This window comes from Pterocles gutturalis, unplaced genomic scaffold (genome assembly GCF_000699245.1).
Source record: "Pterocles gutturalis isolate BGI_N339 unplaced genomic scaffold, ASM69924v1 scaffold47493, whole genome shotgun sequence".
Lineage (NCBI taxonomy): Eukaryota > Metazoa > Chordata > Aves > Pterocliformes > Pteroclidae > Pterocles > Pterocles gutturalis.
In genome coordinates this window covers 1-19,488 of record NW_010119766.1, presented here as the reverse complement: position 1 = coordinate 19,488, position 19,488 = coordinate 1, and the positions used below count along the sequence as shown (strand labels likewise).

The window sequence follows — 19,488 nt, the reverse complement described above, 5'->3', positions numbered from 1 at the left end:
ATAAATAATATTATTTATAAGATTTAACATTATTATTTGCCTATGATGCACCTTCTCTGTACTAGCCCTGAAATAAATAGGCATAATCCTGCAAACTATGGCTGCTTCTATTCCTGCCAATCTTCTTTCTCTGATTGCCCATTACCTCAATGATTCATTGTGTGTGCTGACTGTCTCATGATAGTGAAGAAACTGCTAACCTAAATATTTAGAGTAATGAGTCTCAGCCAAATCTGTCCACAACAAATTAAAGACAGTGGTGACCTGTCATAAAATCCCAGGTGGATGTTCCGGAGCAGCTTATTTCGACTCCGTAAGAGTTCATCCGTTCTGAGGAACACCACTGCACAGCTACCGAGACATACATCCAAGGACACATCCACATTTCAAAATGCCACGTAACAAAAACCCGGCCAGTCCCTATTTCAAAAATGTACCTGCTCTGAAGTGCACAGCACAAGATCTGAATTTCCATTGCTGAATGTTAACATATAATATTTATCATCATTTTATTTGATTTTTTTTATACAGTACAGCTTTTTACTGCAGAATTTGTTAGCAGACATTTGACCCAGGAGTCATTCGGAAGGCATAGACTTCAAAGAATAACTTAGAGGAAGGAAGGTTCAAATAAAGATTTACAGCAGACTAAATGAAGGATGGCTTTCAGTCATGAGTAAGACCAAACGCACAGGGAGTAGCTACTAATCTGGGTGGGGAGATGAAGATAACATAAAAGGAGTACACCGAAAGATAGGTAGGAGGCAGGCTAAATGAAGAAGGAGATAGATCCAGCAAATATATATCACCTTTAAAAACCAGTATCATAGAGCACATACTAAGCTGTAATTTCTTAAAGCTTCTTTTTGTCACTGTGAAGGGCACACTAACTCCGTATCACAGATTGGAAGACTAAGCCTTACAGGTATGAAGAGGTCTGAGATGCTTTCAGTCATTTGTTTACATAAATACAAGAAAAGAAATGTGAACTGGAGGACAGTGTGTTAGATGTTCTACTTGGTAAAACCAAAGTTAGTTAAATTGCACTACACAGTCTAATTGTCCTAGTAAATTACCAGCAGTAAATAATTAAAAAATAAACCACAAAACAAATCCCCCAAACCCAGGCAAATTACATTTACCAGGGGGTTTCATTTTGAAATGTACATTTGGAAAAAAAAAAAAAAAAAAAAAAAAGGGATGTATCAGAAGCTATTATTTCTGCTTTTAATTCTTCTTTGGAATACATTATTTTTTTTCTGTTTTTTTTAGCTAAATGCCTTCCGGTTAGTTATTAAGCCTGGCTATTCTTGACGGAGTTGACACCTCAGTCATTACAGCTGGCCACTTTTCCATGATTTAGTTAATCCTCATAGTATTTCCTGTATTACACATAGCAGCCCCGCAATAGTCAACTAACTACAGGCTAACTGTGTTAGGAAACACAGCCTACAAGCAGAAGTGAAATGTTTTGCAATATTTTAGAGAAAAACATTACAAGAAAAACAGTAACACATGACATCTGCATAACTCATCAGCACCAGCTACCCTGACAGTTCTGCCTTTACTAGTGCTTGGTTTGAAAGCCACCTGCCTCTTATGCTGCTAAACAATTGATGTGAAGCTGATGAGTTTTACACATTCTCCATCCACAAAGAGGTCTGTGATTCCACATCTACATAAACCTTACAAAAATTGACAGGTTAAGCTGGGGAAAAACCATCAGAGATCGTATTTCTTTGAAAAGGTATTGTTATAATATTTTGCCTTCCCATCATTAGTATGACCATTAGAAATATGCTGAAAAATTAAGAAAAGAATGAATTTTAGAGGTGACTAACTTCTTGCATAAAAGGAGGCTCGCTGATGAGAAAATAGGAAGAATTTACCGAATTGTCATCAATTCTGTACTCACCAACTGATACATTACACGTCAGTCTCCAGCAACACTAAATCCAATGAATAAAGGATCAATTTTGTGATCAGCTCTGAGTAGCTGCCTGGTTTACAAGAATAAGGAACCGTGTGCATATCCACAACGCACATTACAATGCCAGATTCCAAGCCATGTAAATTTTGTCCAGTTCAGTAGAATCACTTGAACCTTCTTTGCAGGGCTGTTCTCATCCTATACATCATATCCTATATGGATAGGTAAAGACTTGGTGGGAGCCGAGGTTTTGCAATGAGCTTGCTGAAAGAATAAAAGATTGGATGTAGCAAAACATATCAGCAAACTCCTACAGTTTAGGCAGTTACTACTAATACCTTTTTATCCAAGTTGGCTATCTATCTACTGCCAGAAAGAGAAAAGGCCTTTTTATCCACAAAGATGTAAGGTACTCACTTCATGGAGTGCACTGAAAGGGAATAAAACACTGTTTTGACAATTTAACACCTGAAAAACTGTTGGGAGAAAGAACACCAAAAAACCCACTGACTGTTAGAAACTTGAGAGACTGACAGTGATCATAGATATTTCTACCCATACATTTGCAGGTTAGGAACGACTGACCAGACTGGAAATATCTGAAGCATCTCTGAACAAGCATCAGGAGAAAAGTGACATGCAGCAAGAGGATGGAGACATGTGAGGCACCAAATATCATGAAAGTGTTGTGAATATGAGCATCCCTAGAAGGACCGAGCAGCTCTAAGTCCATGGGATTTGCTTGATTCTGGAAAACCATGGAAACTGTGGTAACAGGACAGGGAGGAAGGACTGAGGTGCTGGCACACCGTAGTTAGAATATGCTCTAACTGAGCAGACTCAGAGTATGCGCTAAGATTAAAATATTAAGATATTAAATAAGAGCAAAATGCTAAGATATTATTTCAAAACATTACTTAACCAACATTTCTTTAACAACAGAAGGGCTATAATGCATAACTGAAAGATTTTTTTTCAGACTGTCACAACTGTACAAACTGTAAAAGCAAACAAAAACCCCAAACTGTCCCTTTTAAAATTTATTTTTAAATTAAAAAGACAGTAAAGAAATATTCCTCCCACTCTATCAGATCCACCAAAGTTTCAAAACAGAGATGGCATCAGTGAGGTGTTTTGATTTTGATTAAAGGTGTTTAATTATTGACTCACTGAATACTGTGAGGAAAAGGCTGCTGCCAATACGGTGTCAGCAGCAGCTTATACAACTACAGCAGACACACATGTCCTCTTTGGCAGGAAGCTTTCACAATCTGAACTGACCTATTCCAAATATTAGGTTTTAAATTAAATTGTTATTGGTTGCTCGTAAAAGTGTAGTTTACTGCCACTGCAGTAATAAGTGCTTTTATGAGTTTACTATTCTTGATTGCAGGTTCTTCTGAAAGCACAGGATTTTCTTCCTCTGAGGATTTAAACATAAGAAATCATCAAGAATGCCGAAATACAATATTCAAAGCTGATCACTGTGTGGTAATTTATTTCAGGATATTTTTACTGATGGCACAGACATCAGAAAGAACTGTGTTGTTCTGCTGTTTTGCTGGGAATATATGGCAAAACAGATACTCAATAACAAACCCACAGGCTGTGCTATAATATCACCCTACACAGAAACTATTTACAGAACTAATAGCCAAAACCATCAACAGGATGACCCTGCCGTGCTGCAGAAAAAGCCCTGTGGATAAATGTTGATAAGCTCAGGACAGAATGAACACTGACCGTGGGTATCTGGGTTTGGCTTCAACACTCTACAGTCTGACATTTGTAACCAACTATATCGGTAAGATAAGACTCATTCTATGATTCTATGATAAGTTTGTGCTCCATATAAGGGAAAGGTGGCCACAAATCAGCCAACTTCAGCAAAGAAAAGCCCTTACTGTGGACAGCTGAGGATTTGTGTATTTCACCAACACTGGTGCAAATGTATGTTGCCTTATTGCACACATTCTTATCTCCCCAAGCTAACATTGTGCAAACCAGCTGACACCTGACACGATTGCTTTACTTTAAACGCTCTGCTAATGAACCAAGGACTAATTCAGTTTTCAGACTCAAATTCCATTTCAAAACCCAGGACATTAAAAAAGTCAGGCAGCCTTACCTCGAAATTTCTGTGAAAGACAAAATTCGGCTAGTAAGAATACAAAACAGAAAAATCATTTCACCAAACTGCCACCAGCTTTAATCATCCCTCACTAATAACATACCTGCATTCATAATCCCTGTACATTAAACCACAAAGAAGAATTACAATGAATATAAAATTCTGAGAGTTTAATTAGTGAAAAAAATTCCTAATTACAGAAAGAACAGTGGCTTGACTCTACAAACCCACCACCATGTATCTAGAGAGACCTTAACGTACGTTAAGACTTCCACTGTGCATTCCATGATGAAACAAAGGTTATTAAGAAATGTGGATTTGAATATTTTTCTTCTCAGAGAAGTATATACCTTGATAACAACTGCAAGTAGCCCCACAGCACTAAACTTTAACACTTCAAGAATGTCCATCTGTAATGAATCCAAACCAAACCAGACAATCTTCAAATAAGGGCCCCTCTGAAAAATCATTTCTCGTTGTTAGTGAAGAACTCGTGAGATAAATCAATCCCATATACTCCAAACTTCACCTTCTGCAAAGTGTAAAAATTTCCCCCTCCCCTTTTTATACGATAAGGAAGTGTTACCAATAATATCATTAGCAAAAGAAGGGCGGAGAAAATTAGGGTGTTGCAACATTAACAAACTTTTTATTTCTGCTTATGAAGTGAGTGCTTCATCTCCGGCGAAGAGACCTCAGAAACACCTGAAAACAAGGCTAGAGACAGAGCAGGTTTTTTTAGCGTTCACTTCTGTTGAAGTGACATGGCATCTGTTTATACAACCTTAGCAATAACAGGATTGTTTTTAATTTCTCCTGTTATACTACCAGCACTGTTTCTGGGGGGGTTATTTTACGATTTTTTCAATTCAGAACTGCCACCTGGAATTGACCAACCTCTAAAGCTTCGTCTTTTCCATTCACTGTTGATTACAACCATGATCTCGGTAAGTCTTAAAACTGGGGACTTCACTTTTATTAGGTAGGATATTTGGGAGCTGGAAGATAATGGCTTAAGAAAACAAAAGAAAAAGAACGTATGTATACTGTATCCATTGAACTGCGTGTCCATATAATAATGCTGCCTATTCAGAAGCAAGCCTACATTACTCCTCTTCACATTTGCTTCATTCTGTACTTATTATCGACAATCATACCTATATATTCATAGATTTATACACACAGCGTACTATGAACAATAAAATAAAAATGGATAGGAATGGTGAGGTCTTTCTTCTTGTATGTATCAGAAAGCAAGACAGAGGTGTATTTAAGAACAATGTGTTTAGGTTTTGCTTATTCTTTAAAAATGCCTGTGTGTTTGTGTATTTACTCACCATAGTGAATTTTACATAACTCCAATATACCCATTTCCATTAACTCCATAACATAGAGACAACATTGAAAATCTTTCAAATGGGAAATAGAAACGAATTATTATCGGAAAAAAAAATTAAAATGGGATATTTTCAGTTTCAAAAATTTAGTCTATTTTTTCCAGTTTAAGATAATAAGAAATCCACTCCTTTTCACAGCTATGGGGGTGACAAGTAATTTCTTGAATGCAAGTGTTACAGAATTTAAAAACTATCAAGTTGGAATTTGTTTCTTCTGTCTCCAAAGTTGTATGATACTGTCAGCATCACAGAAACTTTGCACAGGTTTTTAGAGACAAAAAAAAAAAAAAAGTTCTTAGTGAATGTGCTAAATCACTTTCTAGATCTATGCATGTTAGTCTTAAAACACTAATTTCCTTGGGCTAAAAGTGACCACTGGATCTGCTCCCTTACAAATAGCAAACTATTTTGTTATTTGACTTCAAAACAGTTGATCTGAAAGTTAAGACACTATGGTGCAGCTTGAATACAGTGAGTCTCTTCTTTCCCACCAAACCTCAAAAATTTCTTCTTAGGGTAACACAATTTTCTCTGTACATTTTCACACAAAATACACAGTATCTTTAATATAAGAAATAATACAACATCTTCTAAAATGTTGCCCTCTTTTCATTATAGCTGTAAGAAACAGAAAGAAATGCTATTTGTCCTGACCATGCTGTATGCCAGAACTCATGATAATCCCACATATTTTAGCAGAGCCTACTTCTATAAACTATGGTTCTAATCTGCTTTCATCACCTTCACACCTGTAATCACTTCTAACACTTAATTCAAAATCAAAGATTAGGCTTTTTCTTTCCCCCGTATTTTCAGATTAAATGCATTTCTGATTATTTTCAGTTTCACAAAAATAAACATGCAAAAATAAACAATGAGCAAGAGGACACCTGGCTATGCAGAACGGGCTTGACACGCTACTTTTTGGCAATCTTTATCAACGCTTAATTCAATCAAAACTGCTCAATGGCTTCTCAACAGTCACAATAACTCCACTGAGGCACTGTCTCCAGGATCTTCTGAAATACAACACAGTAAAATAAACCCAGGATTTTTTTTTTTTAATTGAAAGAGCATTGGGACCTTTCATGCTAATCATGTGCTGAATTCTTTCTTTTCAACAGGGAAAGATTTTGGAGAAGCTAGGGATCTGCAGTGATTTCAGCTTATTGCGAGTTCTGATAGATGGAATACCACCACCAAGGGATTCAAAACTCCTTATCAAAGATCTCAAAGTAGATGAGGTACCGTTGAGGATTTATCAGCCTAAATGGCCACCTACTGGCAAAAGAAGAGGAATGCTCTATTTTCATGGAGGCGCTGGCACATTTGGGAGCATTAGTAAGAAATCAGCAATTTTTATTTTTAAAATCAAATCCAAACCTTTATATTTTTACCTTCATACGTGTCAGTCAATATCTCACCTCTCCTTTCTAATGACAATAGTCTTTGCAATCTCACTACTAACTGCAAAGCACCTTGCGGAACGAATAGTCTAGTGCACAGTCAAGGGTAATCACATTGCTGCTTCCTTTGGGCTACAGGAAAAGCTCTTAGCAGATCTGAGGCTTCTAAATCCAGAACTGTGATCCAGAAAATGTTCAATCAGCTGTCAGCTAACAGCAGAGGGACTCTGTTCCCACTCCTGTTGGAGCTGTTCTGAGAAAGATTCAGTTTGCTGGGGCAGAGAGACCATTAAAACAAAACACATATGCTCAGGTCACTGTGAGGGAAGTTCAGCTCACAGGATGTTCTTGTACCTTAACTGATGGCTGGCTGGAAATACGATATAGCGACCCTGGAGTAAGGGTCAGAATCCATGTCTCTTCCCTCCTTCTCTGTACTCCATCTTTACTGGAAACGTAACATAAGATGCTTTTAGGCTGATAGGGAACTCAGCCTAGATCTGCTTTCTGGAATAATTACAGTATCACAAAAATTGCAATGCTGTTGCTAAAGAGAATACATTCTGGCTTCGTTCTTTGGAACAATGTTCTGGCTACTTCTAAAGGAGGAATTTTTAGGTTTGGGCCTCAACTGGACTAAAGTGTTTCCTGTAAGCTTGGATAGGACCTCAAAGTACAGAATTTAAGATGCACTTCTGTGCTCAGCATGCAACTTTTGTGTAGAAAAACTACAAAAGTCAGTATTTCTCAACCTGTCATTCATACATCTAAAAGGTATAACATGGTCCATGAAATTATTTAAATAACATATTAAAAAAAATTGTAAATATATTCCCAGTCATGCAAACAAGGAATCAAAATGAAGGAAAATATGAATAATAAACGAGCACCAAAAATAGAACCAATCTGGGGGAGTTTGATTCTTGTGGTAACAGTGCACAGAATACTTTCTTTCTTTTTCAGAAAGGGAGACAACCCTTTGATTGTCTCAGTAGCTGCCGGCTCAGCCTCCTGGCTGTTCTGGATCTCCTTCTGAGCAACCAAGTCTGTGTGTGCTTTGCCTGGAAGCTAAGGCACCTAACACGGAAATCTAGATTTCATTCCAAGAGTCAGACAGGGAAGTTTGTGGGTTTTGAATCCTTTAGTGTTTCAAAGGGTAAGTCTCCACTAGCACTATGTTAGGCAGACTTCAGTTATCTGCAATGAGCCTGAGAGTCCAGCTGGCTTCGTTCAGCATCATGCAGAAAGAAAAACGTAACTCCTAGCAACTTAGGTCCCATTCTGCACCGTGGCAGAAATAACCTACCCTTGTTTCACTGCAGAGCACGCTAATCTGGGTGGGGTGTCGGGCTGACACCAGCTGTGATGCTTCCAGTTCTGGAGCTGGTTTGGGTGGCAGCGAGGACTCAGGAGATACGCCTCTATGATCTAAGTAAAAGGTGAACTCCTTTCGTGGGCAGAAAAAAAGCACACCACAAAGTTGTGCAGTTGTAGCTGTTGTTCACAAGCCAATTGCTGTTGCACAATCAGCACACTGAGGGAGCTCTATCACACGCCACGGCTTAATATGATACCCCACCGATACACGGACTGCAGTACAGGACCTTTCACTTGAAACCCCGTCCGTACTTGGCAACAGGAAAGCAACTAACATTTTAAAAGGACTTGGGCAATCTACACACTAGTAAGCCTGAAGTCTGCAACTAGGGAATTAGCAGAAGCTATAAGGAACAGAATCAGTGGATGGATAAATATGACTTTTTTCTTAAAATCCACACAAATGGAAGTCATGCTTCACAAATCAATTTAAGCTTTTTAAATGAGTCAGCAAATGAAACCTACTTTGATTTCCAAGAGTCTATTAAAGCGGCTACACAGCCATGACAGAAGAGGGAGCTCTTTCATTTGGATAAAAACTGATTAAAAGACAGAAAAAAAAACGGGTTGTGGGAGGTTCCTGTGAGATTCCCATAAAGAGACCTGTGCTGGGACCAGTGCTGATCAATATGTTCATAAATAGAAAAGATGCTGAAAACTGATACGATACTAAGTCCTTCAGGGTAGTAAATGGATAGCTGAAAAACTGCAGAATGTCTTTATGACAGCAAAGGATTAGACAATAAAATGACAGGTGAAGTGGCATGCAGAGAAGTCAAACAGAGGGACAGAGCTCCCCAGAGTTTATAAACAAAACAATGGACTCCAAGCAGACTACTCCCTTGCAGGAAGAAGATCTTGGGATTATGGTAGAAAATTGCCTGAAAATGTTGACTTAGTGCACCGTAGCAGTCAAAAAGCAAATAAAATGGGAGGAATTGTTATTAGAAAAGGACAAAACAGGAAACTGACCAATAACAGAAGAGCTGTTAACACGTAAAGACCGCATTGCAGAAGTTACTCCTTGGTCTCACGTTGCAGTGCCTTCCACAGAGCGTATGTTCAAGCATCTGTATTTTCATTTCAAAAGGATATTTGATTTTTAAAACATAATTTCTGATAAACTTTCTCTTTAGGAGCCTTTGAAAGAATATGCCGTTATATTGCCAAAAAATGCAACTCAGTGGTTGTGTCTGTTGGGTAAGTGCTGCTTTTACATAAAAGTATTCATGGTAATACAGTTCACAGCTGAAACACCTCTGAAAACTATGCTGAAAATATTTAGCATTTTAGATTGTGCTCCCTATTTCTCACCTTAGCCTTTCATTTAATTTAGAAATGTGCTTCCAGGCAAAGTATTCTAAAATAGCTGTAACACCATTAGTTTGCCTTTCCAATCTACACTAGTTAAAAACAAATATTATCTTTAAAATTTAGAAAAAAAGCCCTACGTAACTATAACTACCACACCAGTCAATCGTGAACAACGCAAGTTAAATTTTTGTAATTAACAATAACCACAATATCTTTGACATTTCAGCTATCGTTTATCTCCTGAACACCCATACCCAGGGCAATATTTTGATTGTCTCAATGCCACCTTATATTTTATGAGGAATTTAGAAGAGTATCATGTGGACCCTGCTCTCATCATCATCAGCGGTGACAGCTGTGGAGCTAATTTTGCTACGGTTATTTGCCAAATACTGCTGAATAAAAGAGATCTCCCAAAAGTACGTGCGCAAGTCTTACTTTATCCAGGACTACAGGGGCTAGATTTTCATTTGCCTTCCTATCAGCAGAATGCTTCAGTCCCCATATTGTTTCGGAAGCTAGTTATCTACTTCTGTTTTCGTTACCTTAATAAAAAACCAGTATTTTTGGAAGATGTCATACAAAATTGCCATGTTCCTGAGAGTATGAAATTGAAGTACAAAAAATGGGTAAGTGCTGACATTATTCCTGATGAATTTAAGACTAGAGGCTACGCACCACAGAAATTCACTTCATATAAACCCGAAGTCCATGAAGCAATCAAAGAAATTTTAGCAATACCATTTTCCCCACTTCTAGCTGAAGACTCCATTATTTCCCAGCTCCCTGAATCCTACATTTTGACCTGTGAGTTTGATGTCCTTAGGGATGATGGACTGTTATACAAGAAGCGATTAGAAGACAATGGCGTTCCGGTAACCTGGTATCATTCTGAGAGTGGTTTCCATGGAATTTTAGCCTTTTTTGGCTATGGGGTTATTTCCTTTTCATCTGGAAAAAAGATAATGGATAATATTGTGAATTATATAAACAGTTTATAAAAGTATTTTTCAGAACAAAGATGCAAATCTTGCATTATCCTTGAAGAATTTATACATGGCAAAGAATATAAACTATTTATGTTTTGGATTTTGACTGCATTTTATACTTTCTAATTTATCCTTCTGCAGTGACTCTCAAACAAATGTTGACTATTTAAAGCACCACCATTCCAGAAAATATTATTATAAAAACACATCAATAAGATCGAGATGCGAAAGCAAGGCACCCGGCACATACGATGTCACTTCAACTCTGGGAATTCTAGGTTATTTGCGTGGCTGGCACATGTTCAAGGCAAGCAGCAAGAATGACTCTGCCTGAAGATTCTTTGACTGCCCAGAAGACAACAACCAGGGTCTACTCTGGCCCTTGTGAGAGACAGGAGACGTTTTAGGGCACCAGATGGAGAGCCCAGCGATTCAGGTTCTGTGAAGTCTTACGCCAGAGAGTGAAACTGCAGATTGGCATCTTGATCTCTAGGGCTAGTTTGCACAAAGAGTACATTTTTCTTGAAAAAGTGAAAAAGCGTAGCCAAAAGAAAGGCTTCTGTCTGGAGCAGAAGGTCTGAACGGGAACTAGTTTGAGTTTGATTTTGTTTGTAATCTGAGAAATGATGTTTCATTTTGGAACTTGATTCTTAAACTGGAATCCCCAAACGTTAATGAGTGTACACATTAAAGAAGTGCAGAGGTGAGATTTCTTTTCCTTTTTGTACTCTGTTTTTCTTTCAAGATTATCTTACACTCAAGACTACGTGCTATGCTACCTGTTATGCTATGTTTGTTAAAAAGTTCTGAAGGTCACAGATGTAAGAAGGTAGAGAAGCACAACATTATATGTAATGCTGTGGCAATTTTGTGACGTTTATATAATATAATAATAATAATACATAATTGCCTGTAATGCTGTGGCAATTTTGTGACGTTTCACCAAAAAGAAATTAAAAACTAGTACTTCAAATACTTCTATTACAAGTGCAAGTTACATTTGCTAAACACATACTCCTCCTGATGAAAGGAACAATGCAACACTGGCAGACATAGACCACAACATTCCCAATCCTATCTAGTCAAATCAGTGCTGCGCACAGTAATTAATTTAAGAGGCAACTGGACTATCCAAGACTATTGTATATGATCACATACTGTGGAAACATAACACAAACCGAAAGCCCAGAAACACCACTGGGTGGGCTACTTTTTTTTTTTTTAATTTGGCCTTCTGTTGTTTTTAAACAAAATATTTCCTTCTACTTCAGAATATTTTATGATGACCATCTACCCTATTAAGAACACTCAACTTCTCACAGGAAAAAAAAGTAAGAAATTTCATTTTTTATAAAGTTTTCTAACTAAAATGACATAGTGCTTTACCCCCACCACTTACAATTTAACTAAAAATATATATATACATAACACAGCCACTTAATGAAGTCAAATTTTTACGTCTTTCATTTCCCTGGGAATCTGCAATTTCAGCAATGTTCTGCCATCCTAGTTATTTGAAGAACTGCAGACTCAGATTCACAATTAATACCTCAAGCATAGTTTAAACTACAGCATCTCTACTTTAGCACGATCCCATTCTACAGAAAGAACAAGATAAAGCAGTTTGATTTGAAACTCTAATTCCTGACAACCTTAAGTCACTTTATGCTGTACCTGTTGCACAGAGAGTTACTGAAGTTTACCTGACACAGGGTAACCTGACCATGAATCTACACTCAGCCTCCTTTTTTGTTTTTTAACTATGTTCTTTTAGAAGAAAACACAAATACAAAATAAACAGAGATTGAGGTAATGACATAATTTTATAGACTCACTTTTGCAAAAAAACCATTGGTGCCATCTGGCCCTTTAGAGTAATAATCACCATACGCAGTCTCCTATCTCTGCATAACCCTAGAGAAACCCTCCTGAAGTGTTTCACAAACTCAAAGCACACAAATGCCGTGTCCATTTTCCATCCCTGATTAACTTAATATTAATGCAGTTTATTCATAAAAGTCTTCTCCCAGATAAAGACTGGTTTCTTGCAAAAAATACTGCAATTATGCTGGGGAAGATTGGTTAACAAATTCAGGGCTTTGAGCAACTTATCTTCTGTGAAATAAAGGGAGGAGGAAGAGAGAGTGGGAGAGGGAAAGATATCTACTAACGTGTTTGTAAAAGGGAGGACAAAGGTTTTTACTAGAGCAACCTTACAACGAACAAAGGATCAGGAAATAACAAGTCAAAGATATCTTGGAAAGTCAAACCAAAGACGTTTCAGACCACTTTGCTGCTCAGCAGAATGGCAGTCCTTTACATGCTGCTGGTGTTATTTCTAGCAGTTTTTGTTGCTGGATTTATATTGTTGGTCATGGGGGCAATCAACTTCGATTTCTCCAACTCAGAAATTCCTCCTGGAGTGAATCAGCCCGTAAAGATCCGAATCATTAGTGTAATTTTAATAACCAGAGCTGTGGTGGTAAGTTAACCTGGTCTGATTTATGGGGGGAAGAACGGTGAACCTGCAGATGTTAAACTTACTGCAATGCTAGAACCCTGCTTGGAACTAATTTTCAGAGAGAAGTGAGCATTGCTATTATACTGCATGGCGTATTTAGAAGCTCAGTTTTGCTAAAGAAACCTTTACGAAATTTTTTATACTACGCTGCATTAGCTCCTACATTAAGCAGTATGGAAACGCTGCCTAACGCAAGCATTTGAAAGTCTGACTGTGCTTCTACAACAAATTGTGCTCACCTAGCAATAATTTGATTAGAAATGCTTATACTTATTGGATAATTTATATTTCCATTCTAGGTTCAGAATATATCAGATGTCTTTGGGCTATTCTTTTAAGCTTTTCTTGGACTTGGGGATGGAGAGTCATGTATTTATTTTGAAGACAGAAACTGAACATTTCAGAACCAGCTTAGGGAAGGGGGAGTATTTCTCACACAAATGACAAAATTAGGTAATGCTGCCCAAGAGGAGCTGAAGGAATTCCATCTCTCCTGGACATATATTTCTAATTCCTGCAGCGACTAAGCAGGCTTGTCTGATGGGAATGAGGGGTTCTGGCCAGGCCAACTTCTCCAGGTGAGCTGTTCTGTAAATGAGAAGGAAGCTAACCAGTCCACAAGAGCTGATGCTGTTACTCAGCTTTTGCTGACAAAGGATCTCACAGAATCAGGAGCATTTCTGTGTAATGACAGAGGCACAGATGCTGTGATGACAGAAGGTGTTAGAAATACATGAGATAGAAGAAGCTGTGCATAGAGTTAATAAATTACTTAAACACCTCCAAGAGAGGCAAACTATTTAAAATGAAAAAAAAATCTATCAGAAATAGTCGAGATTATAGTGGACCATAGTAAAGAATTCTAGATACATATTCTCACGCTTTGGCTGCACATAAGTTGTAATTAGAAAGAGATTACTTCACTTAAGCAGCTGGAAAAGCCAGTTCTCTTTTTATCATCGATACACTGGCCACATAAACCAGAATTGTAGGCTGCAATATAAACAACACAAGATGAAGGAAACCAAACAAGTTGAATGTAAAGGTGAGAATACTCTTTGCAGTTGCTCCATTTCTGCTTGGAAAAGAGCAAATACAAAAGAATAAATAATTTTATCATGTTTGTATACAATCAGAGACACTAAGACTAGTTTCTATAAGAAATTAAAATCAGTATGTTGTAAAATGTATTAGTTTCTTCAGCCTCAAAATCAGGCACGGAGAACATTTTCAATAGCTGGAATTACTGAAGAAAAGGTCTTTCCCAGGTAAATACACTGAGAGTCACAACACTGTACTGACAACCCACACAAACGTGGCAGTCTGATGAGAAATACTCAAAACAAAATAGGGACTATTGAGAGCTTGACCCAAATCTTCATAAGGACCAAAGTACTGGTTTGGCACAACCAAATAACGTACTTCAAAACAGAAGTTATGCCTTTTTTTTTTTATTTTTTCAAAGTGATGTTGGATCAGTAGCTCTCATTTGTGCTGTTTTCCTCTTGTGGTGCCTGGCGTGACTATCACTGCGGCATGCAGAAAGATCAGAAGTTTAAGCTTGCTAAATATCTCAGGATCACCTTGCTAGTGCATCGCACACATCAGTGAAGACTTCTGAGATGAGCCAAAAAAGCAATTATCAAATATATTGTCAACTCTACTTTGGGCAATCATGAAAACCAGCATGAGAACTATAATCTTTTGTTACGTTTTCACATCTCCAGGGCAAGGGCAGAATAACCAGTGAAAAGCAAACATGTTTTCAATGTCAGGTAAAGGACCCGCTGAGAAAGCAAAGGGACATACTTCACCCGTCTGTGTTAATGCTGCATTGCTTTGAGATTATGTTTTTTGATGAACACTGCTGTTCAGGTGACCTCTGATGATTCTGCAGTTACTTGTTCAGTTGTACTATACCTGTACAACTACTTGAATATTTTATGATTGTCCTAAAATATACGACTTAGACATCATGAGTATATTGCCCTTACTGTTCCTTTATTTTGTAAAATACAGAATCTCTTGAGTGAACTCCCCATTCTCTTTGCCTTTGAACAGGGAAAGATTCTGGAAAACATTGGTATCTGCAGTCAGCTTAGCTTTCTCCGGTACATGCAAAATAGAAAGACTCTAGGAGGGGACCTGAAGCTCTTCATCAAGGACCTGAGCTTTGAGACAGTGCCTGTAAGGATTTATCAGCCTAAGGCTCCATCTGCCAGCCAAAGGAGAGGAGTTATGTTTTTCCATGGAGGAGGATGGATATTTGGAGGTCTTGGTAAGATATCTAACAGAAAAAAATATAATTTAAAGAAGTATCTACTTCATAAATGGTAAAGTTGATTGTCGCTTGATCTTGTAGCAGTTACAAAGTTCAAGTATAACCACAGATGCCCTCCCCCAAGTCTTGCTGTCAGAAGAAAGCACCTGCTGTGCATTATGTGCATTTTTCTTAAAGACATGGGCAATGAGATGTAAGGGGAAAAAATACAGTAAGCAAATACTGAAAAAGGAAGATGATGGGGTATAAAAGATCTGAGGAGCTATGTAGGAAGGGGCAGAGAAAAGAAGAGAGTATTTTCTTCCTGTAATTCTTTGACTTATGCAGTAGACAACGTCAGCACTCTGGCAAAAAACACCAAACCAAAACAAACCCAAACCCCACCAAATATGTTTCTTTCAGAGACCTATGAAAAGCAATGCCGCTTTATGGCCAGAGAAAGTGAATCAGTAGTTGTATCTGTTGGGTGAGTCTTTCCTCATGCTTTTTTAAAGAGATTATTTCCTATAGTATAAATATCACCTTATAGCTTCCCTGGTCATCGCAACAAACATTCCCAGAGAAATCTTTCTGTGGGACCTGTCAAGCACGTGATTTACAAATTCATTCTGCTCTTGTTTGGAACCACTGAAGACTGACTCAGGTTAAGTTTCCACTGACTACATCACATATAATGCTTTGGGATATCTACCTGGAAAATCAAGTTTTGAATCAATGTTTTCAAATTCCAAACTCAGAACAAACTGATAAACTGATACCATCACCAATATACTGACACAACAATTTGGATTATGAGAACATAGTTGCACTGTAAATAATAACATAAAACAAGTATTGTAATTTGTATCCAACCCATGTAAAGCTAAAGCATAAAATGACTAAATGACTGTCAATAAAACCTGGACACAGCTGTCAGCTGAGTACTCCTCAGAAATGTCCTACACAGGTGACACCCTAACAAGTTAATCTGCACCACCTGGTCCAACCAGCCACAGATTATTTATGATCAACCTGCGGAAAATGGGAAAATTCCGAGGTAATCAGGCTATTGCTGGTTGTAGGAATCAGTACGTTCAGCAATACATTTAAAACTAATATTTCCTTCTCGTACTTTTGTTGTCTCCTTTTGTGTACTAGGTACCGTTTAGCCCCTGAACACAAATACCCTGCTGCGTATGAAGACTGTCTTAACGCTACCATACACTTCATGAAGAACACAGAGCACTATGGTGTGGATCCTGCCAATGTCATCGTCTGCGGGGACAGTGCTGGGGGCAATCTAGCAGCTGCTGTTACCCAGACCCTCGCAGGTAGATCAGACCTCCCCAAACTACGTGCTCAGATCCTGATCTACCCAGGCCTTCAGGCACTGGACTTCAATTTACCGTCCTATCAGCAGAACCGGGGAGTCCCTTTCTTATTCCGAGAACGTGCCGCTTTCTACTTGTTACAGTACCTAAATGGGAATGCATCAAATCTGGAAGAGGTCTTGGAGGGTTCCCATATTCCTATAGATATTAAATTAAATTATAGGAAGTGGGTGAGTCCAGATAACATCCCTGAAAAATTTAAGGTCAGAGGCTACAAACCACATGTGCTACTTGACTCTACAACCGAAGTTTATGAGACAGTGAAAAGATTCTGTGAGCCCAACCTGTGTCCGCTGTTAGCTGAAGATGCTATTATTCAGCAGCTGCCCAAGACTTTCATCTTGACCTGTGAGTATGATGTGCTACGAGACGACGGCTTGCTTTACAAGAAGAGATTGGAGGACAATGGTGTTCCAGTGACCTGGTACCACCTTGAGGACGGATTCCATGGAATCATGAATTCATTTAATGACTGGTTGTCATTTTCATCTGGAAAAAGGGGTCTTGACAATATAATGAACTTTCTAAAAAGCTTATAGAAAGTTTTCTTTCCTTCAGTAAGAAATGCCAATTTTCTGTGGTCTTTTATGCTTCTAAATTACATACAATAGGTTTAGATAGGAAAAGTTGTTAATGGGCAGTTATGCCAGTGTGACCACCGAAAAAGATATTTCAAGAATGCTATGAAAGTTTCTTTTTGTGGTGTTTGAAGTATTCCATGTGCAGTCTGCCTACTTTAATCGTAGAATCACAGAATGGTTTGGGTTGGAAGGGACCTTAAAGCCCATCTAGTTCCAACCCCCTTGCCATGGGCAGGGACACCTCCCACAAAGCCCCATCCAGCCTGGCCTTGAACCCCTCCAGGGATGGGGCATCCACAGCTTCTCTGGGCAACCTGGGCCACTGCCTCATCACCCTCACAGTAAAAAATTTCCTCCTAATATCTAATCTAAATCTGCTTTCTTTCAGCTTATGATCTAACTGGACTAGACACTTGCTGCTCTCTCAGTAAATATTAAAGATGCAGTAAAATTTTAAATCAACACCTGGTCTGACCCATTTTATTCAGTTATGATCTATGGTTCCATTCTTCACAGAAGGCTAAGTGTGTTTTGGTAAAGGAGGAAGCGACTGATATTACAATGCTATAACGCAGTGCTTGTACTATATGCTACACATAGCATCCGAGTCTAAGATTCCCAGTCACCAACTTGCGCAAAATTTCTATGGGCTAGGTAACTGGGATTTTAGACTTTAAAAAATAAAGTTAAACCTGCAACTGTCCCCAACAGAGATACTTTAGTAAACAGCTCTGTTCCAATTACAACAGAGGAAATGCTCTAAGTATTTTCCTATGTTTATCAAACACACAAGTATGTGAAAAACTTGTTCCTGTGCTTAAATAACAACAAAATAAGATTGATGCATTTATTTTATGGAGCACACATTACTTAGCTTTTCCCCCCCCTCATGTTAGATCCCATTTTCTTTTCTAAATGTCCTTGCTAAAACTATAGATTCCAAACTACTTAAAGAATATCCACAATACAGCAAGCAATACGTTGTGGCTGCAGATCAGATGCAAGAGGCAATTTAACCTCCACATTAGTTGGCTCTCCTTGTAAATAGCAACCCATCATAAACTAGAACTTCATTCACTGCTTAACTGCTGTCTCTGAATATTCATAACAGTCACAATCTAAGAATACCATGTAGAATACCGGGCCCTGCATCAGTCCCACAATTAACGTGATGCTAAACAGGAAATTAAACACATTCATCTCTGACTCTTCTCCAACGTGATGCGTGCCACATTGCATAACATTTCCAAGGACTTTAAAGTGCATTACACTTGAGAGATCTGTTGTAACCTGGACTGATCTGAGGTCTACTGCTATCTGAGAAATCTAAATCGAAGATAGGCGTAAAGACACCTCACCTCTGGTTAAGGGAAATGGCATTTTTTTATATACTGCCAGTGATACTGCTGGTGATTTTTACTGCTGCATTCATACTAGCAATTGTGGGAACAATTCAATCAGAGTACTCCAATTTCAGCATCCCTCCTGGAGTGAATCATCCCGGACAGCTTCGAATTGTCCTTGCGATTATGATTAGTGTATCTGCTACGGTGAGTTACTCTGCCATGATTTCTGCCAGAAACGTGGTGCAGGTGTTACGGCTATCTATGTAAATACCAGAATGCTGCTGGCTGTATCCAGACTTAAATGAAGGCTTTCCTTTTTTGGGCGGCTGACTTTAGAGGGGAATTTTTGTAAAATCATTTCTGTTAGACCTCAGACAGTTCCAGACGGGTTTTCCCTATTACACAGGGATGAAGCCAACCACAAGAGTCCAAGTTTTATCAGCTGAGCTTCCCTAATTACGCTTAAATATTTATAAAAAGTGAGAGTGCTTTGATTTCCATTTCAGCTAAGCACAGATGATGTTTTCAGGCCACTCTCACGGCTTTCCACTAACACTGACGGAAGGCTGGGTGCTTCTTAAGCAGATAAAACCAGAGACTCACAGAAACCTGAGGGGACGACACCTGGGTTTAAGGCTGGAAGTGGCGGGAGGCTCATGTGAAACCGCAGCACTTGCTGACGCTGAGATGGAAACTCGTTTTTTTTCCTCCCCTGAGACATTTTGCCTGAACACAGCGTGAGTCGGACGCGTGGGGCCTACCTGCTCAGGCGCACGGTGCCCAGGCCACCCCGCTCGCCCCGGGTGGCCTCACAGGGGACGGCCACGGCTCCATCTTCTCCTGCG

General features: G+C 38.6%; 2 protein-coding genes across 2 annotated transcripts; both read left to right on the top strand.

Moving 5' to 3' along the window:
- Positions 1 to 4,825: 4,825 nt before the first annotated feature.
- LOC104460206 (arylacetamide deacetylase-like 4) lies at positions 4,826 to 10,556 on the top strand. The gene is made up of 4 exons (XM_010076663.1): positions 4,826 to 5,008; positions 6,583 to 6,799; positions 9,378 to 9,441; positions 9,782 to 10,556. Exons 1-4 carry the CDS (start codon positions 4,826 to 4,828, stop codon positions 10,554 to 10,556), a joined length of 1,239 nt encoding a protein of 412 aa, XP_010074965.1.
- A 2,293-nt stretch (positions 10,557 to 12,849) lies between these two features.
- On the top strand, positions 12,850 to 17,255 carry LOC104460207 (arylacetamide deacetylase-like 3). The gene is made up of 4 exons (XM_010076662.1): positions 12,850 to 13,026; positions 15,127 to 15,343; positions 15,749 to 15,812; positions 16,484 to 17,255. The coding sequence occupies exons 1-4, from the start codon at positions 12,850 to 12,852 to the stop codon at positions 17,253 to 17,255; spliced, it is 1,230 nt and encodes a 409-aa protein (XP_010074964.1).
- Positions 17,256 to 19,488: the final 2,233 nt, after the last annotated feature.